The sequence below is a fragment of the Hypanus sabinus genome, chromosome 18, assembly GCF_030144855.1.
Source record: "Hypanus sabinus isolate sHypSab1 chromosome 18, sHypSab1.hap1, whole genome shotgun sequence".
NCBI lineage: Eukaryota > Metazoa > Chordata > Chondrichthyes > Myliobatiformes > Dasyatidae > Hypanus > Hypanus sabinus.
In genome coordinates, this window is record NC_082723.1 from 36,781,532 (window position 1) to 36,802,733 (window position 21,202).

General features: G+C 38.0%; 1 protein-coding gene across 3 annotated transcripts in view; it reads left to right on the top strand.

Annotated features, from left to right (window-relative positions):
* Nucleotides 1-21,202, top strand: part of LOC132407492 (cip1-interacting zinc finger protein-like) — a 62,532-nt gene that overhangs the window by 11,919 nt on the left and 29,411 nt on the right. For all 3 annotated transcript variants that reach the window (XM_059994108.1, XM_059994109.1, XM_059994110.1), the window contains exons 3-10: nucleotides 247-410; nucleotides 2,286-2,412; nucleotides 4,264-4,348; nucleotides 8,126-8,214; nucleotides 9,874-9,938; nucleotides 15,932-16,111; nucleotides 18,072-18,196; nucleotides 18,619-18,706. In XM_059994108.1, coding sequence (XP_059850091.1) covers nucleotides 247-410; nucleotides 2,286-2,412; nucleotides 4,264-4,348; nucleotides 8,126-8,214; nucleotides 9,874-9,938; nucleotides 15,932-16,111; nucleotides 18,072-18,196; nucleotides 18,619-18,706 — 923 coding nt within the window. The remainder of the gene's footprint in view (nucleotides 1-246; nucleotides 411-2,285; nucleotides 2,413-4,263; nucleotides 4,349-8,125; nucleotides 8,215-9,873; nucleotides 9,939-15,931; nucleotides 16,112-18,071; nucleotides 18,197-18,618; nucleotides 18,707-21,202) is intronic.

A 21,202-nucleotide genomic window follows, 5' to 3' on the forward strand; every position in this document is an offset into this window, starting at 1 on the left:
CAAGTGATCTAATTAGATCCTGGAGAAAAAAAAGTTATTTTTGGATTGTTCTGAATTTGCAGCTGTTAATTCACATTAATTTAGCATGCTCTCCAGATTATCAAGGTCAGGGAAAATATACTTTATTTAGTTGTGACATTTTGGTATCATATTTAAAGTATGATGATTTACATGGTTTGGAAGTTATTGTATGTTGCTAGCATATCATCTTTCCTAAATCTGATTCTCACAAGTTCAATTTTATAGGTGGTCTTCCTGGATACAACGTGTCTACACCAGGTCTACAGCCTTTCTTTCCACCAGGATCTAGAGCATCAATTCTTGGCACCCCTCCCCTTGGCATTCAGCTGCCAGCACCTCGCATCAGATTTGGGAACCAACTCTTCCAACAGCATAATCGTGGATTCAAAGTAAGAAAGCATTATGGTGACATGAATTGTTTTATATAGGGAAAATTGACATGGGTGAATGTGTTTAAAAATTGTACAAATCTTTATAGTAGATGGAGGAATGTCAGATTTTCTGGTTTTTGATGGCAGAGATGAAACTTCAAAACCAAATGCCCAAAAGAATTTATTTGGACAATGTTTATCTGGAAAAAAATTTCTTCCAAAGTTAGGTTAATGCAGGCCACTAGGATTAATTTAGTTGAAAGTAATGAAAATTATTATTGTCAATAAACAGATAGTGTGAGGTAAATTTAAATAAAAACAATGTAAGTTGTTGCTCCATTCCAGTGGCTTGACTGTTTTCCCTTAACAAGAATTGTAATGGATTTTTTGTAAGTTAAAAGCTTGGATGAAAGATCAATTTAGGTCTTTTGGTTCTGTGAAGTACAATGCAGGATATTTTTGACGATGATTTTTAATCTAGCCTTATTTACCAGCTGACAGAGCAAAGACAATGTATTCAAAGGAATGCCCTCACCACTGATGCCTAGCAAATACTTCATTGCCCCTATGATTTTGCTGCATTGACATCCTGTGCATCTTGTAACATAAGCCTCCATGATTATAAAAGATTAACTATTCCCTTCTAGAGGGCATGTAAGTTTACGTTGAAACCTTGTGGACAGTTTTTAATGAACCAACAATTAAATATACCCTAAAATAAAAAAAGTGCAAAAACAAAAAAAAACTTGGTAGGTCAGACAGCGTCTATAGAAAGAGATGCAAGTTAGTCTTTCAATTCGAAGACCCTTCAGGACTGAGAGAAGAGAGAAAACAAATCAGTCAAAATAGTACAGAAGGTTGGGAAGGATAAAGGATGGTCAAAGGGCATGCCTGTAATAGGGTGAAATGAAGGTGGTTTATTGTAATTTTTTTTCAAATTGCACAGTCAGTGACCTGTGATCGAAAAATAATCAAAATAACCAATTATAATTAAAGGAAAGGTTAGTCCACTTGAGTTTTTGCTGCTCATGAAACCTTCATTTTTCATTCCAGTAGAACATATTGCATCTCTCTCCTCCATTTTAGGACTTTTTTTTAAGATAGTCTTTTTGTAGAATATTGACACTATCAGTACTGAAGTACCTGGTTGACACAGGGTAGAAGGTAGGAAGGCTAGAGATGGCTAAACTCAGAGAAAATGAATCAAGACTATACTGAACAGTTGTTTATACACAATATAGTGCAGAGCATTATGCAAATTTCAGACAGTAAAATGTTCATCATGGGGAAGTGAAAAGCAAAAAAACTACTAATGCTGAAATATGGAATAATAGCTGAACAAAGATCATTGACATGAAATATTTATTTTCTCCACAGATGCTATCTGATCTGAAAATTTCTTATTTTCTGCATTTTTATTGCTATCACTTAGAAATGACTATTAAAAACAATAATTGGCCACTATATTTTATCTGTGGTATGTAAATGAGTGATTGTTGGGAATATGGGCAAAATGAAGTAGGATTAGTGTAAATGTGCATTTAATGTTCAATGCAGACTCAGTAGGTCATAGAACCTGTTCATGTGCTATGGTTTTATAACTATGACTGTTAAGCTAAAAGACATTGAAAGTATTGGATTAAAGGCAGTGGAGTGTTTAATAGATTAACACAATTTTAACAGTTGTGTGAATTCACTTTTTGTAATGTGACTTTTAAAAGAAATTGGGTAGTATTTTGCTCTGATTTTCAGAACCAGGTATGTATCATGGATAAGTGCAGCTAATGATGAATACCTGTGTGCACCTTTGTTATATCTTCCAGTTTGATACCTAAACCCATACTTGATATCTTGTGCAGTTTCCTGCTGAATGCAAAATTTTCTGAATTCCAGGACATGAAGAGAATGCATGACATGAGAAGAGATCGCTATTCTCCACGGGAGCCATTCCGACCAAAAGTGGATTTGAAATGGGATGCAAATAAAGCTAACATGGAGTCTGGATCAAAACAGTCAACAGGTCTTGATTGTGCCAAACAAAATTGTGTTAATACAAGGCTTAAAATCAATTGCAAAATAGAAGTGGGGGGGGAATCTTTAATAGTTGTCTTTCTAAAATTTCTTTCTTTTGATAATGGCATGTCAAACCATTTGAGCTCTTATCTACTATGCTTACTATAATTTTCAGATGTGGAATAGAATGGGTCAGAATTTTTACTATAGATAAATACAGCATTATACACTTGACTAAGACAATGTAAGGCATATACAGTGGATTCTGGTTAATTGGGATACATCAAGACCAGTACATTTGGCCCAATTAAGTAGCTGCCCCAATTAGCTGAAGTTTCATGGAATTAGTTAAAAAGGTATAAAAAGCTGAGTAACAAATTATGCATTTAAATTAAATACAGATATTAGAACACTGTCAATTCTGCTACAGTACTATAAAACTGTATTAGTTCCTAATAGCAATCAATGGAAGAATCCTTCCATTGTATCCTGCCATGATCTTTTGATTGTCTGTAAATCAGCGCAGGCACCTAGTTCAGATAATGGATTGCCTTCATACAGTGCTTTTGACTGTTACATCCTCCAAATCTTCATTTTCATTGTAACATTCAAGATGATTGTCAATAACTTTAAATTCTTCATAGTACCTAACTTGTTACTGCTGGCCATTTCTGGCATCTCCAAGCCTGTATGCTTGACACTGCAGTGAGCAAAACAGTTCCAAATTGTCTTGCTGCTTATTTCCCACCAAATATCAGTGATAAAAATCACTACTTTTTGAATATAACACATGCAACTGGCACTATTTAAAAACTGTTCACACTAAGCATGGTATAGTGTTTATCAGCCACACAAGTGTACACAACTGACACCAGTTGGAAACTGTTTGGCAACAGTCCCTTGTCGCAATTAAGTGGCATAGTATGCTAAATAAATGGTGAATCCCAGTTGTTTTCGCAATTAGATTTTGTTCTTTAAGAGTTGGCCCAAATAAGTGGCTGACCCCAATTAACCAATGGCCCAATTAAATCAAAATCCACTATATTGTCATGTAGGATATTGTTTGCTGGTAAATAGGGCAGAAATTGCATCATTGTGGAATAGAATAGATTCGATGAACCAGCCAGTCATCATCTATCCTTTTTGTCATATAATACAAGTAGATGTTTGCATCTCAAATTTTGAGAGATGCAACGAATGTGAACGGAAAGCTATCTTTATTGTTGTCTATTTTTAAAAAATCTTTTGAAACTTGACTCCTTCCCTTCAATGATACCCACTCCATTCCATTGCTATATAAACCTATCTTGGAATGTTATTTGAAAGAATCTGCAGTGCAAGTTGTCAGTTTTCTACCACTTGCTCTTGAGGGTCTTTGCACTATTTTGACTTCTTAGTTAATGCTATTGACAATGGCTGGGGTAATATGAAAGGAAGCAATCCATCATTTCCTTCTGTTAATTTTTCTTATTCCATTCAAGCAGTTCACCCACATTTTTGCACTTATTACCAAGGAAATAATTTAGTAACAGGCTGAAATTAAAAGAAAGTTAAGTGTCAAATACCAGATATTATTTTGTTATACTAATCTATTTCACCCTTGTGTCTAGTTCTAATCATATTTGTAATGAAATTGTAATGTTATTTTCTGAAGCCTGAAACCATTCATCTAAAGCTACAAGAAATTGATTTGGTAATTTAAATTTTGCATCCTCTCCACCGGTGACAAAAGTATTTGAGCTAAGTAGATTGGTCAAGTAACCAAATTAAATAAGTAAGATAAGCATTTGTTAACTTCCATTTCTTAAATAAAAACAATTGTTTTATTTTGCCTCGGGTAATAAACATGTTGATGCAGGGAAGGCAGCTGATTTTATATCTCTGGAAACCGAGGACTCCATTAAAGCTGATGAACCGGAAGTAAAAAGGAGAAAGCTTGAAAGGTACTTGGGATTTCAATTAAATTTCAATTATTACACCTCCCCCTGAGACAGTAACTACTGGTAGCCTTTGTTCAATCAGGACTAAGCATGTGACAATAGACCCTTGCTAAGAAAACTTTTCAGCCTCCGTAACAACTCCCTGCTTTGCCTTAATTCACTTCACTACCTGCTGAGTACATCACATCATCTTGTTGATGCTATAACTGAACCTGAAAATTACAAATCCATTTCCTTGTTCCAAGTCAAAGTGTAATACAAAGAATTCTGATATAGGTATTTTTTTTTAATTGCACGATGGGAAATCATTTAAAAAATTCAAATAGAATAATATGATCTATAAACTTGAAGTATTTAGCTCTTTTAAAGAAGGAAATGAGAGGGAGAGGAGAAGAAACATAATTTTGTGATGTAATTCAGAAATGAACACAAAATGTTCCATTTGAATTCATAGCAAGGGTTGTATTTCAGTTGACAGTGTGTCAATAAAAAAACAAGGACTGGGCTCCAGCTCTTGAGAGCAGATGTAGGGCAAAGGTAAATTTATTAAATTTAATCCTGGAACAGTTAGTCTTGCTTTGAAACTGCTTTGTTTATCTCAACATCCAAGGCTCAATTTCTCATGAATGCCTTTGTTTCAGTGTTTTGTCCAACAAAGTGATGTGAGTCAGTTGCTTCCTCTTTATATGTTGCACCCAGAGACTTGTAATTGGCCTTCTCTGGGGAGCTGGAGTAATTTACTTGTTTCAATACTGTTCTCTCCAGCTGCTGATTTTGAGCATTAGCATTTTAGAATTAGAACCAGTCTGGATGATACTCCCTGGGAAGCAAATCTCAAATCTTCTGATAATTGTTTATTTCCTGATAAGATGCTATTAATTGACCTAAAAGTTCTAAGTCTTAAAAATAGCAACATTGAGTTTTTTTACAAATTTAGGTTTTATAACAATGACATTTTCTTATAATTTATAATGTATGTCTTGAAGAAAATAATGTTGACATCAAACAGTTTTGGTATTTTATAATTCAGTTCAAGCAGAACATATGATGGTTTCCTATTACCTCTTCTTACATTTTGATTAAAATCTACCATATATTGCTGTATTAAGCCAGGCTGCATTTGTCTGTTACCTCCAGTCATCCTCAAAAATTACAACCAACTACGTTGGGGCAAGTGAGCAAAAGCTTAGTCAAATTGAAGGTTTTAAATATTGCCTGAAAGGACGAGGGCTAGGCTGAGAGTTGGTGAATATTGTTGAGTATTGGACTTGGCAGCTGAAAACAACTTCACTTTGGTGGGGAGAAGGGAGTGGAAAACAATTTTGTTGCTAGCTATTTTGGCACTGAGTTTTAGTTGGACATCACTGTGGATCATTCTGGATCTGGCAAAGGTGCACACTACTACTAATTCTTTCCAGTTATGGAAGATCAATTGAACTGACCCTCTGTAGCAAAGAATGGTTCTCCATTCTGGAGTAGGTGATGATAGACAACTGAGCCTTGATCATGGAGTCTGAAGGTCCCAGCAGTCTTTTGACAGCTTTCTGATATTGAAAGAAAAAGTAAATATACCTTGTATCTAATATTAAATAAAATAATGAAGTAAAATAAATTACTTATTGACCCTTTTTGCAGGCTAGGCTTCTTCTGACCCCTTGTTACATAGGGTCAATAATCTCATTTGAATTAATGGAGCTAGGCTTGTTATCTCAGCCATTCTTGCTATAAAACTGAGAGCTGGACATAGAGAACATCTAGCTCCTTTTTTTTTAGTATGTTTGTATTCCAGTGTATTTACGATTTTCATGGTTCAACAGTGGGCAATTGTAGTGGCTGGCTGTTCACTTCAGAACATCTGGGATAATGTATAATCTGACATAAGCCAGTTATCTCTGACTTCAAAACAGTCAAGCTGCACTTGAAGATATTTGTTCATTAATTATTGCAGTACAGAAGTAATGAAAGCCTTGCCTCTGAGTATAGTTGGATCTGTTATTGATACTAAGGTGGAAATCTTATAAGGTCTATTTGTATTTTTTCCTCTCACTTATTTTCTCAAATGGGCTGTATATTTCAAGGTTCATTAATCACATTATTCTATTTGTATTTTTAAAACAATTTCCTATTGTGCATTTAAAAAGAAATAATCTATACATCAATTCTTTTTCATGTAATGTTATGGCCTATCTAATTTCCTTCATTATTAGGAGGATGGCATTCAAGATTATGTTGAGCACATAATATAAATCCCCAGGTAAACAGTGTTAGAATAAACCACTAGAGAAAAGTTTACCAGGAAATCATCCTGTTACCTGGTTTTCAATTAGTAATACATACAACATTTCCTCCTCCTCTGCATCTCAAAGATGCATACTTAGCCACCTGCTCTGCTCTACTCTTTCTACACAAAATGGTGTGGCTAAGCACAGCTTAAACACCATCTATAAATTCAATGATGACATCACTGCTGTTGGTGGAATCTGAGATGACTTAAGGGTAGGTAGATAGTTAGGCTGATTGAATGGTGTTGCAACAACCACCTCACATTCAACGTTAGTAGCACCAACAAACTCGTATACTGAGGAAGGGGAATTTGAGAGAACACACACCCAATCCTCACAGCCTGATATGCAGGCTCCAATGTGCAGGATCTCAAGAGGCTATAGAAGGTTATTAACTGAGCCGGCTCCATCAGAGGAACCACCCTCCCCACCATAGAGGAGGACATCTTCAAGAGGCATTGCCTCAAAGGTTATATCTATCATTTAAAAACCCTCACCATCCAAGATTTGCTCTCTTGTTACTACCATTGAGGCAAAGGTACAAGATTTAGGAACAGCTTCTTTCCCTCTGTGATCAGATTTCTAAACAGTCCACTAACAGAGCCTTGCTATTCCCATTTTTGCACTATTTATATAGGTTTGTAATATAGATTTTTGTCTTTACACTGTACTGATACTGCAAAATAGCAAATTTCATGTCCTGTGTAGTGAAAATCTGATTCTGTTAGTGTGAGGTTTCAGACTCCGATTTATTTATCTCATGCACATTGAAATGCCTCATTTGTGTTAACAACCAACATACTCAAGGATGTGCTGGGGATAGCCTGCAAGTGTTGCCACATATTCTGGTGTCAAAATAGTACACACACACAATGTTCCACAGAACAGCACAAGCAGCAACAAAAATCAACAACAACAACTGCAAAATAAGCCCTTTTCCCATTCCTCCCACCCACCACCTTGCACATACAGCTAGGCCTCTAACCAGGTAGGCTGCCTTCAGTTCTAGTCTCCAGATTCTCAGACTCACTGACATCAGGCCTCCAACTTGTGACTTCATCCCAGGATGCCGATCACATGATTGACGTTCGGGTCTCGATTTCTGGACTCCTATAGACCTCTGACCTTGACGACCAGGGCTTTTGTGATTCCTTCAGGCTTTTACCTTTGGCATTGCCCTCTGGATTTCACTATTTTGACCTTTTGGGCCTCTACTTCTGGGCTTGCACAGATCTTGACTTCCAAACCTGGTGACTTGTTGGTGGGGCTTACCAACCCTTGTGACTCTTTTTAGCTTTTTATCTTTTACCTTGAAGGTGACTGCCTATTACAGCTAAGACTTAGCAGTTGAAAATCTACTGGATGGCATAATTCAAAAAATGTACATTGTTTAAATAGCTTTTCAATAGTTTTGTATTTTTTCCTCATGAAATTATGTGTGATTTATGTCTTGTTATTACTTTTAACTTTTAACAAAGCCTCTTTCTTCTGTCTACAGTAAGAATAATGATGATGTAATTGAACAGTCTAATTCTGAGGAGCCAAATACATCAAAGAGTGCACTGAAGGAAGATGATTTTTCAAAAGGTAATTCAGAAAACTGTTGTAAAAGTGTTGGAAGGTGCTTTGCTTTAATTAATCCCTAGGTTTAACTCCAAAGTGGTAATTTATATCACTATAAAAGTGCAGAAGATTACTTACCACCATCCTATATTATATTACACATACCCCACTGCCTCCCAAACTTCACTTACCTTCAACTTCAAGAGCAGCATAGTTGGGTACGTTAATGTCTCGGAGAACAGAATAACCAGAAAATGGTGCAACTTATTAGGGCCAACAAAGCAACTCAAGAAGTTGTAAATCTGCAATGTTTAATTGATTAAGTAAATACTTGTTAATCTTTTGGACTTGTGATAATAGTTGAGGAAGAAGTTTTGAACAAGTAACTGAATAGCATTCAAAGTGTACGTCAAGTGAGCCAAGAGTAAAAGTTTGGGATTAACAGGTGGAATAAGATCAAGTTATTGAAATTAGCCCTGAAAACCATTTAATTACTATGTTTTTTTGATATATATTTTTACAGATCTCATAATTGGATGAAATACTGCTGTTCTCTGCTTTTATTTTGTGTATTTAGTGATATAGCACTGAGTAGACCCTCCCAGTTCTTCGAGCCAAGCTGCCCCAGCAATCCCTCAACCCTGTTTAAGCCTAACATAATCACAGAGCAATTTACAATGACCATTTAACCTGCCCGGCATGTCTTTGGACTGTGGGAGGAAACAGGAGCACCCAGGGGGAAACTCATACATTCTACGGGGAGGACATACAGAGACTGTATAGAATGACACCAGAATTAACTCTAAGCTCCAGAAGACGAGCTGTAATAGTGTGATGCTATAGTGGCATAAGCTACAGTGGCACCCAGTTTGTCTAATTCAAGTAAGAGAACATGACAACTTAGAATCTTTCCATCAGCTTCACATTTCTTTAAATTAGAAACTTTTTATGTAAAGCTATGCCATTTTATATCCTATGGTCTCTTCTAGATCTATCCTAGTATCAAAATTCAAAGTAAATTTATTATCAAAGTACATATATGTCACCATATACATCCTGAGATTCATCTTTTTGTAGGCATTCACAGTAAATTCAAGAAATACAACAGAGTCAATGAAAGACTGCCCCGACAGGACAGACAAGCAGTTACTGTGCAAAAGACAACCAACTGTGCAAATACAAAAAGAAAATAATAATAATAATAATAATAATAATAATAATAATAATAATAATAATAATAATAAACAAACAAACAAGCAAGCAAGCAATAACTATCGAGAACATGAAATGAAGAGTCCTTGAAAATGTGTCCCTAAGTTGTGGGAGTAGTTCAGTGATGGGGTGAATGTAGTTATTCCCTCTGGTCCAGGAGCCTGATGGTTGAGGGGTAATAACTGTTCCTGAACATGGTGGTATGAGTCCTTAGGCTCCTGTACCTCCTCTTTGATGGCAGCAGCGAGAAGAGGGCATGGTCTGGATGTTGGGGGTCCTTGATGGATGATGCTTTCCTGCAACAGCACTTTGTGTAGATGTGCTCAGTGTTGGGGAAGGCTTTACCCATAAGGGACTAGTCTGTATCCACTACTTTTTGTAGGCTTTTCCATTCAAGGGCATTGATGTTTCCATACTATTGTTGTTACTTGGATAAGTAGTTGCTTTTTAAAACAATAACTTTATTTGCAGAAACTGATGAATGTGAAGAGAGTGGAACTGAAAAGATTTTGGAGCACAATACATCAAATACAGAGGTAAGAATAAACCATTATGGCTCCATCCACTTGACTAAAGGCTAATGTAAGGGATGCAGTGAAAATTTTAATGTAAGCAGATATCCCTATTAAAAGTGGGTATCTTTTGATGGTTCTCTGTGCCATGAAGGTGCTCTGTACTTTAATTAACCCTGATTAGTCTTGCACTATACCAGAGGGCTCAATGACTGTGGATGAACAAAAACCTAGCGTAAATAATTCTTTATTTATGAAAGAACCTGGCTAACATGCAAAGATGGCTTATCAACGGCTCCTGATTTATTTATTTATTTTTAGCTTTGCTGGCTAAAATAAAATACAGGCTCTTCTATTGAGAAGCCAAATTGAATAACTAGTGTCATAGGATAATGCAGCATGAAACAGGCCCTATAGCTAATCTTGGTGCATGCCAACCACTGATCCTCCCTGCTAGTCCCAGATGACCATGTTGAACCCTTCCCCTCTATGTATCTGTCCAAATGACTCTTAAATGTTACAGTTCATCTTATCTCAAATATTTCCTCTGGCAGCTCATTCCCTCGGTGTAAAGTTACACCTCAGGCCTTTTTGAAATCTCTCCCCTCTGTATCTATGCCTTTTAGTTTTGGACTCCCCGTCACTCTATCCATAGCTGTCATTCTCCTATGCTCCAAGGAATGAGGATCCAGGATGGTCAACCTCTCCCTGTAACTCGGGCTTTCTAGTCCAAGCAACATTTTCATAAATCTCTTCTACACACTCTCCAGATTGACAATCTCTTTTCTATAACAGGATGACCAAAACTGTACTCAGTGCAGTCCAATCTCACAAACAACCTGTACAATAGCAACATAATGGACCTACTCCTAAACCGATGCCCTAACTGATAAAGGCCAGCATGCTAAATGCCACCTTCATCACCATGTCTACTTCTGCGGCCACTTTCAGTGAACCACGCACTGGTTACTTGTACTGTGCACTGGTCCCTGTATCCACAGCACTTGTCTGTCTTCTGCCACTCACCGTATAGGTCTTACCTTGGTCTGAGTATCACACTTATCTAAGTTGAAAACCTATTGGCCAGTCCTTAGCCGATCTCACACACTGGTCAAGATTTTTTGTAATTCATTTTGACCTCCTTCACTATCAACAAGACCCCCTAATTTAATACCATCAGCAAATTTGTTAATTATGCCCTGTACAATCACATTCAAATTATTTTCATGATTAACAGAGGTCCCAACACTGACCCCATTCACAGGCCTCCAGTCAGATAATCAACCTTTAGTCATCACCTCTACTTCCTATCTTTGAGCCAATTTTGAATCTATCTCGCCAGCTCTCCCTAAAATCCATGCAACCTAATCTTCCAGATCAGCCTGCATGTGCTGATCTGAGTGGATGACAACATCCACTGCCCTACTTTCATCTAGTCCCTTAGTTACCCCCCAAAAAAACTCCTAAAGATACATCAGACATGACCTCCCACACAGAAAACCATGCTGACTGTTGTTGATTAGATCTTGACAATCCAAGTGATGGTAGATCAAGTTCTTCGGAATTCCCTCCAGTAACTTCCTTACAACTGAGGTCTGGTTTACTGACCTGTAGTTCCCTGGCCTGTCCTTTAGCCACCCTCCGGACTTCTATATCTTCACCAATGGCTACTGACAAATGCAAACATCTCAATAGGGGCTTCTGTAATTTCTTCCCTGGTCTCCCATAAGGTTAGGCCCTGAGGATTTGCCCATCTTATTGAGCTTCAAAGCTGCAAATACCTCCTTCCTCTTAATATACATATGAAAACCTCACTATTACCCTCATTTCTTTGACATCCATGATATTTTCCTCAGTAAACACAGGAGATTTTAATAATCTTGACTATCTTCTCCGGGTCCACGTGTCGATTCTTGATCGTCTTTAATCAGGATCTGAATCAGATTCAATATCACCAGCATATGTTGTGAAATTAGTTGTTAGGTGACTGCAGTATAATGCAATTCATAGTAATGGAGAGAAAGGCAGTGAGGTAGTGTTCATGAGTTCAATGTCCATTCAATGACAAAAGGGAAGGAGCTATTCCTGAATTGTTGAGTGTGTGCCTTCAGGTTCCTGTACCACCTTCCTGCAATGAAACCTAGCAATGAAAACGGGGCATATCCTGGGTGATGGGGGTCCTTAATGATGGATGACTTAATAATGAGGCTTTGTTTCTTGAAGATGTCCAAGTTTCTCCCTAGTCATCCTTTACTGTTAATATAACCAAAGAACTTATTGGGATTATTTTTGATCTTGTCTGGCATATCCATCTAATGCCTTGGTTACCCTAATAAGCCTGCTTTTTAACTTTTTTATATATTAGTGGAGGGGCTTTTTTTGTACCCAGCTGCTAAAGGTGATGTATGTTCCTTTCTTTTCCTAACCAGAGTTTCGATATTTCTAGTCAGCGAGGATTCACTGAACTTAGTATTTCTACCCTTCACCTTAACTGAAACTTGCTGTTCCAGACTCTTGATAATGGCTGTTTTAAAAGCTGCCTACTTTTCAACTGTTCCTTTGCCTTTAAATAGAGTTGCCTGCTTGATCCGTTAAAATTGCCCCCTTTTCCAGTTCAGGACTTACCTGTGAGCCTGTTCCAGCCTTTTCCATAGTTGTTTTAAATGTAATAGATTTGTGGTCACTGGACCCAAAGTGCTCCCTATCCGTCACTTCAGTTATTTGGCCTGCCTTGTTCACCAAGAGGAGATCCATTATTTCTCCTTCTTGAATTGGTTCCTCTGTGTATTCCATGAGGAAACTTGAATGTACCACACAAATTGTGCCCATACAGACTGTTTGGCCTCTGAGTTGCCCAGTCAATATTGGGGAATATTGAAATCTCCCCTACTATTACCCTACTATTCTTACAACTGTGTGTAATTTCTTGATGCATCTGTTTCTCAAGTTCCCAATGACTACTGTGGGGGTAGGGGTAATGCTCCATAATATGTACCTACCAAGGTGACCATACCCCTCTTATTTCTAATTTTTAAACAAATGTCATAATTAAATGATTTGTCAGGAATATCTTCTCTAAGCTCTGCTCTTATGTCCTCCCTATTAAAAAGGCAGATCCTGATGCAATCCCGAGTTGCCAGTCATGCCGTTCTCTCTGCCATGTTTCTGTTATTTATGTCCCACGAATCAATCCACGTCCCCATTTTATCTGCCTTACTTGTTAAGCAACTGTTTATGTTAATTATGTAAGATATCAGAAGTTTTAAAAAAATGAATAGCAGTGGAGATCTAATGATTTAGTTACTTGTGATAACAAGTTTGGATTGCAGAAGCCTGTAGAATTGCACGAAGATACTAAAGATAAGGATTTCTAGCTTTGAGGTCATAGGATTATACTCAAACAGGCTCTTAGGTCCATTAAGTTCATGCTGACCCCTAGGTTCTTCCAGTTAGCCACACACTAGGAGCACTGATGTGCTACCCTAACTAAGGTCCTTAGAAAGAACAAAGTTAGAGTGGGGAGAAATCAAAGTTTAGAAAATCAGAAATAGAGATTAGAAATCTCTAAGTGGTTCTGGTGGGAGGTCTTTATTTCAAGCAAGCTCCATTTACTGTATTTAGAGTAACAACACAATGTTCCACAAGGCAAAAGTTAAAAGCAAATTTAGCTAATAAGGTTAGTTAGTCATGATGCCAGAGATGTCAAGTGTCATTGGTCCAATTTAAGGCTAAAAAATAGGTGAAATTTCAGAGCATTTTTGTGAATTTTTTTTAGCATTTCTACACTTCATATATTTAGGCTGAGGAAGCTTAAGTAAACAAAATGGGACTTGTTTGGTCTGCGGAACATCACAATGCATGAGTGTATCTTTGGATATGAGGAACTACTGCTTGGTTTACTGTTTTACATTTTATTCTTTGTGTAACACTTACCCAAAAGGCTGGTATATGTCTAGGGGAAAAGGAGATCCAGCCACTCACCAACCCGCCTCCCGTACACGCAGGTGCTGTGAGAATCAAGTTAATGCCCGCGCCCGCCAACAGTATCAAATCCACAACAAATACCGTTATGAAATACACTTTAAAGAGTTTACTAAAATTAAAAGAATAGTAGGCAATATTGTGTGTGTGTATATATATATATATATATATATATATATATGTATATATATATATATAGTGTGTGTGTGTGTGTGTGTGTATATACACACACACACACACACACACACACACGGAAAAAAACAAAAGGCGCCAACTTATCAAAGTTCAGTCTGTTCAGTGCACTCGTTGGAGCTCAATCAACGAACCAATCGACCCATCCAGCCGTTGCACCTGGGACCACCCCGGTGGTCTTACGAGCAGTCCAGCACACGTCCACCTTCCTCGGCATCTTCCTCGGCCTTCTCCTCCCACCAAAAACCCGCGAAAACCCCTCCCCCAAGTTCCCAGCATCACAAGACACAATAACAGTCCCCATTGTTTAACAAATGAATACAATTACCATATCAGCCATTCTAAAGTGAAACAACGGCGAGAGAAACACTTATCCGACAAAGAAGCATTCCTACTTGTAACAAACCAAAGAGGCCATTTTGAGTAACATACACAGGACATTGTACATTTGGATTTAATCACCCTTAACCAGTTCAGAAGCAATATGTAAGTGGATATTGAACTTATTCTTCTTTTTCTGTGCTCTTGTGATGATCTAGAGGTGTGATGCAGTTAACATAGCACCTTCAAGGTTTAAAGGTGCTAATATGAAAATAATTTACTTTGCTCTGATTGTTCGTCACATGCAACACACACAATGCTGGAGGAGCAGGTCAGGCAGCATCTATGGAAAGGCTACAGTCGACGTTTCGGGCCAAGACCCTTCAGCAGGCCTGAAGAAAAAGCAAAGATGAGTGGATTTAAAAGCTAAGGGAGGGGAGTTAAAAACACAAGGTGATAGGTGAAACCATGAGGGGGAAAGTTAAAGTAAAGAGCTGGGAAGTTGATTGGTGAAAGAGATACAAGACTGGAGAAAGGGGAATCTAATTAGAGAGGACAGAAGACCATGAGGGAAAAGGGGAATGGTGAAGTGGGGGGGGGGGCATTACCAGAAGCTTCTGAAATCTAGGTTCATGCCATCAGGCTGGAGATTGCCCAGACAGAATATGCAAGGTGTTGTTCCTCCAGCCTGAGTGTGGCTTCATTGCGACAGTAGAGGAGGCCATGGATTGATATGGGAAGTGGAATTAAAATGGGTGGCCACTGGGACATCCCACTTTCTCTGGTGAATGGAGCATAGGTGCTCGGTGAAATGGTCTCCCAATCTACATCGGGTCTCACTGATATACAGGAGGCTGTACTGGGAGCACCGGACACAATATATGACCCCAACAGACTCACAGGTGAAGTGTTGCCTCGCCTGGATGGATTGTTTGGAACCCTGAATGGTAGCGAAGGAGGATTTGTAGGGGCTGGTGTAGTACTTGTTCCGCTTGCAAGGATAAGTGCCAGGAGGGAGATCAGTAGGGAGGAACGAATGGACAAGAGAGTCGTGTAGGGAGCAATCCCTGCAGAAAGCAGAAATTTGTTGGGGGAGGGGAAGATGCGCTTGCTTGTGGGACCCTGTTGCAGATGGTGTAAGTTACGGAGAATTAAGTGCAAGGCGTGGAGACTGGTGGGGTGATAGGTAAGGATAAAGGGAACCCTATCCCTGGTAGGATGGTGGAAAGATGGGGTGAGAGCAGACTTGTGTGAAATGCAAGAGCTGAAGTTGAGGGCAGTGTCGATGGTTGATGCCTGGCCTGCTGAGTTCTTCCAGCATTTTGTGTGTGTTGCTTGGATTTCTAGCATTTGCAGATTTTCTCTTGTTTGTGATTGTTTGACCCATGTTTATCACTTCATGACGTCAGTTAATAAAGCAAGTATTGTGCTCTTGCTGACTCTCCTCCTTCCTCTTTTCCTCCCTCTTGCTTCCTTCTGAATGAAAAAGATTTACAGAGGAAAAATAAATGTGTATCTTGCAGATGTTAGGTACCATGAGTACACTGAAAGTAACAATCCAGCAGAGCAGTGAGAGTCGGGCAATCAGTACATCCGCACCTGATTCAGGATCCAAGGGCAATGAGGATTCGATTGAGGAGCTGGATTCCATACCTTCAAAGTTCATCTGTTACATCTGCAATGTCAACTGCTATAATCAAAAGGTAAGGCAAGTAGCATTGGCTTGTATATTGAATGAAGATTGATAGAGAGGATTTTTGTATAATCCCTTTAAGGCAGTTACTCACCTAGAAAAGCTAACAGTTGACGTCACCACATACAAACCCGAGATTCTTTTTCTGTAGGCATTCTTAACAATCTATAGAGCAGTAATCTTAAACATCAGGAACTGCAAACAAATTGCAAATGTAGGTATAAATAAATAGCAATAAATAACGAGCATGAAATAACAGTCCTTAAAAGAGTGTAGCTATCCCCTTTTATTCAAGGGCCTAATGGTTGAGGGGTATTAACTGTTACTGATCCTGGTGGTGTGACTGCTGAGGCACCTATACCTTCTACCTGATGACAGCAGTGACGAAAGAGCATGGCTTTCTTTCCTTCTTTAAGAAGCTAAAATTCAAGTTCTGTTTCTTTTGGTCAATTCAATATCTGCATTTTCAAAATAAAACCTAATTTTCTTTCTTTATTCACGTAATCTTATGCCTTGTTACCATTTCTACAGTCATTCTTTCAAGATCTTTCAGTATCTTTTATCAGATGTGATATTAATTCCATTAAGATCTCGTTGAAACCTACCAAGAATTGAAAGGCCTGGTTGTAGTGGATATGGAGAGAGTGTTTCAAATAATGGGAGAATTTAGAATCAAAGGGCATAGCCTCAGAATAGATGGACTTCTCTTTAGAACAGAGATGAGGAGGAACTGCTTTAGCCAGAATGTAGGGAATCTGTTGAATTCATTGCCACAGATGGCAGTGGAGCCCAAGTCATTGGGTATATTTAAAGCGTAGGTTTTTTATTAGTAAGGACATCAAAGGTTACAGAGAGAAGGTAGGAAAATGGGGTTGAGAAAGGAAATAAATCAGCCATGATCAAATAATGGAGCAGACTTGATGGGCTGAATGGCCTAATTCTGGGCCTATGTCTTATGGGTCTAAATCTCTTTTTCCTAGTGAAAGGTGGTCTAGTACTTTTGCTCCAACAACTGAAACTTTGCATTCCTGATCCTAATAAATCTCTGTTGTATTTTATGACAAATTTTTGCAGTGTCCTATTGAAATATAGTGTGCAGCTAGAACTGATTTTAGTGACAGGGAATCTATAGGGGAAGCCAGATCTATGCATGTGGAGTAGCTGTTTTTGGTGCATTTGGCTGTATTGGCAGAGCTGTTGCACATACCCAGTTAAAAGGGCCATCTGCTTACAACAATTATGCAGAAAGATAAAGCCATTCAGAGAAATTCACTCTGAATTTGTGTATTGAATGGGTGTGTGGTGTGGGTCATGCACTTTTACTTTACCAAGGAGAATTAATGACTTAAGCCATACCTCTTTGTTTGCAGTTGTGTCAGTGATTAGCAGGATATAAACAAAGGATATAAATAAAGGGGCTCAGACACATATTTTTGATGAAGATAGCCTGCTGCCCTTTGCCTCTCTTGAGTGTATGTATTGTAGAACTGTTGCACTTCACCAGCTAAGAGCAGAATTGCTTTGCTGGGAAAAGGACAAAGGGGAATAGGGCAAATTTTCTGATCTTATACAGAGGCTTAAAAGTGAGAGCTAAATTATTAAGTACTTTATCCATTGTCATCTGACTCAAGTTTTTGCAGCAGTTCATACACAAGTGCATGTAGCTAATAATTTGCTGCTCTTACTGTGATTTAGAATATAATGAAAAACGTAGGAGAAATCAATCATTCAGCAGTGATTCCATATATCTTGTAGAATGCTCTGGCTGCATAGACTATTGTCAACTTTCTTCTTACCAGTTTGAGAAAGCACTGGATAGGTTCTCACAATGGCTGATGAAAACAGAGATAAAATGTACTTTTTATCTTTGAAGAAAAGCTGATTATTTTGTTCAATGTATTCAATGCTTCAATTTTACATATTTGGTTAACATATTGTTAAATATGTCAATTTACATTTTCCTTTCAAAGAACTTTCAGAAACACATGACAGGAACACGCCATCATCAGAGACTCTTAGAGATTCAGCAGATGAGTAATGCTTGTCTGGCCACAATAATTCCACAGCAAGGTTCAACGGGAAGAGGTAGAGAGAGGTAGGTGTATTTACCAGAGATTGAAAATTTGGAATGTTATGAAATGAATGGAGTTAAAACCTCTGGAGTATAAAGTCTCTACCCTTGAAAATTGTATTGCATATAAGTTTTAGCACAGATCACTCCAGCCTACTTATTCAGTGCTGATTTTATGCTCCAAAGCCTCTTTCTATCCTTTGCCTCTTTCGAATATCATCTTCTCTTTCTCTAGCTTGTTTTTATTTCCTAAATAAATATGTAGCTGTATCCAAATACTCCCCATTGGGAGTATTTCAGTGGATGCTGCCCGACCTGCTGAGTTCATCCAGCTTGTTTGTACGTGTTAACTCCCCATTGGAGCAATTCCTGGAATATGAGCTGAGGTAAAAATCTGCAGACAGATTATCTCTGGCAGCTGGAAGTAACCATTTCTTGCTTTACAGTGACAAAAAAAGGCCCAGATGGTGCAGCACTTGTCAGGCCCACTTCAGAGGGAATGTCATTGAACATCGGAGGACACAGAGACACAAGGTAGACAATCTTTCCACTTGCTTTGTACTGCTATTTGATAAGTGTCACACAAGAAAATAGTTTTCCTTTTGAATAGTGTTTACCTTCTGTAAAACTTTGAACTAACTTTCAGAAATTAACCAACCATATACATTTATAGCATTTTCGGCCTTTTTGTTTAAACCATTGTTTTGCTTTGTGCAACTATTTGTCTATATCCAAAGTTAACCAAACGTTTTCAGCTTTTTAAACCAAGAACATTTTTGATGCAAAATCTATGAAATTTTGTAGAGTCAAAATATTGTTTTATGCTTGCAGTAAAAATGTGGGAATGGACAGATTTCTTGTACACGCTTAGGATGCATTGTCATTCTTTCTAGTGGTAAGCACATTAGAGCCCACATGCAAAATGTGCCAGTTGAAAAAGGTTCAGGTATAATTTGCTTCGCTGTCTCCACACATTAGTAATGCATATGGTGGAGCTATACTGCCTTAAGGGTTCCAATGACCCACGTTTAGTCCTGACCTTCAGTGTTGTTTGTGTAAAGTTTGCAAGTTCTCCTTGCTTAGCTAATCTTAACTATTTCCCATGTTTTGTGAAGTTTCTTATAATGTAATTTCAACAGTGGAAATATCAGCCTACTAGCTGGGTAGGAATATTGTATGAACGTAAAGATCTTTGCCCAGAGATGCCAAGCAAATGAGACATCACTGTCAGTAAAGCATTTTATAAAGCAGATGAACTCTATACAACCATGCAGTTGCTTCCATTTAAGCATTAAACCTAACTTAACCTGCAACAGGTAGAACCTTTAGCAGCTTACAACAATTTCAATTTTCATACAATATATGTAGTAAAACATCCTATTGTCCCACGTTTCTATAAATTAATTCAAAGGTGAAGATTTACAAGGCATTCTAAGAAATGGTAAGGTTTAGAAAGAGAATTTCAAGATTTGGAGTTAAGTCAGTTATAATCAGAGGCATCAGTTGTGAACTGTTAATATTTTTAATTTTAATAACTTAATATTTTTGCACTAATTTAATTTATATATTTTTGTACCGTAATTCAGAGCTTTTATTATGTATTGCTGCTGCATAACAACAAATTTCACAATATATGCCGGTGAATCTGATTCTTGATTTCTAATTAACATCATTGAATTGTTTCACAATATCTTAAAAGCTTAATTTATATTGGGCAAAAGTAGTTGTACTGATGATGGTGCAAGAGCAAAGGTGATAATGTTTTTGATTGTTTAGTTTATTTTTGTATGAAGTTCCACAACTAAGTTGTGTGGGGTGAAATGTTGGTTTTAAATCCAGTGCTGATTGTAGTTTAACTAAGGTCAGTTTCATTGCTTTCAGCTTCAGTTTACTCAGGATCATCTGCAGTATTCCAATCACTTTAGACTGTGTAATGTGGAAAATTGGGATTTCTATATTGTAATGGGTTAGGGAATTTTGTATTGTGGAATAACTTATTTTTTAATGTACATTATTCTAGAGTAATCCTACAGTTGGTACAATAATATATAGGTGTCCCCTGTTTTTTGGAAGTTTGCTTTATGACACCTCGCTGTTATGAAAGACCTACATTAGTTACCTGTTTTCGCTAACAGAAGTTGTTTTCACTGCTACGAAAAAGGCAGCACCCCGAGCAGCCAAGCTCCTCCCCCGGAACTGCCTTCTAGCCAGCATTGCTTAAACACATGCCTGTGAGCATCTGTGCTTTATGTCGATTTATTTTGTGCATCGGTTAGCAAAATGAGTTCTAAAGTATCAGAAAAGCCTGAAAGAGCTTGTAAGGGTGTTAGACAGAGTAAAACTAGGCATAATTAAGCATTACAATCATGGTGAACAAAGTAAGGATATAGTGAGTTTGGCTAAGGGTTTGTGGAAGTTGACGAAGATGATGAAGAGGTTTTGGCATCCCATGACCAAGAACTGACAGATGAAGAGCTGATGAAGAGGAAAGGATAACAATTGAAGCCGAACGCAGCAGTGAACAGCCTGAAAGTGAAGTCGTCCAGGAACCGAACGTGAAACAACTGCGTGAGATTTTCACTGCGATTGACAATGCTGCAATGATTGCAGAAAAGAATGACTTTAATTTTGAAAGGGTACGTAGGTTTAGGGCATATTTGCAGGATGGTTTGAGTGCTTACAAAGAATTGTATGATAGAAAAATGCACGAGGCTAAGCAGTCAAGCATACTGTCGATTTTCAAGCCTTCCACATCAGCCACAGCAGACGATGAACCTTGACCTTCGACATCGAGGCAGGCAGACAGAGAAGAAGGTGAGCTGCCTGCCCTGATGGAAACAGACGAAGATGAGATGACCTCCCATAGTCCCACCACCCCAACCTTCGACGACTCAGCCTAACACACCATCATCAGTGTGCTCACTGTCTTCCGGATTCCAGTAAGTTAAACTACACTGGACGTACATTATTTCTGCTTTATATAGGCTGTGTATTTTTATATGTTATTTGGTATGATTTGGCAGCTTCATA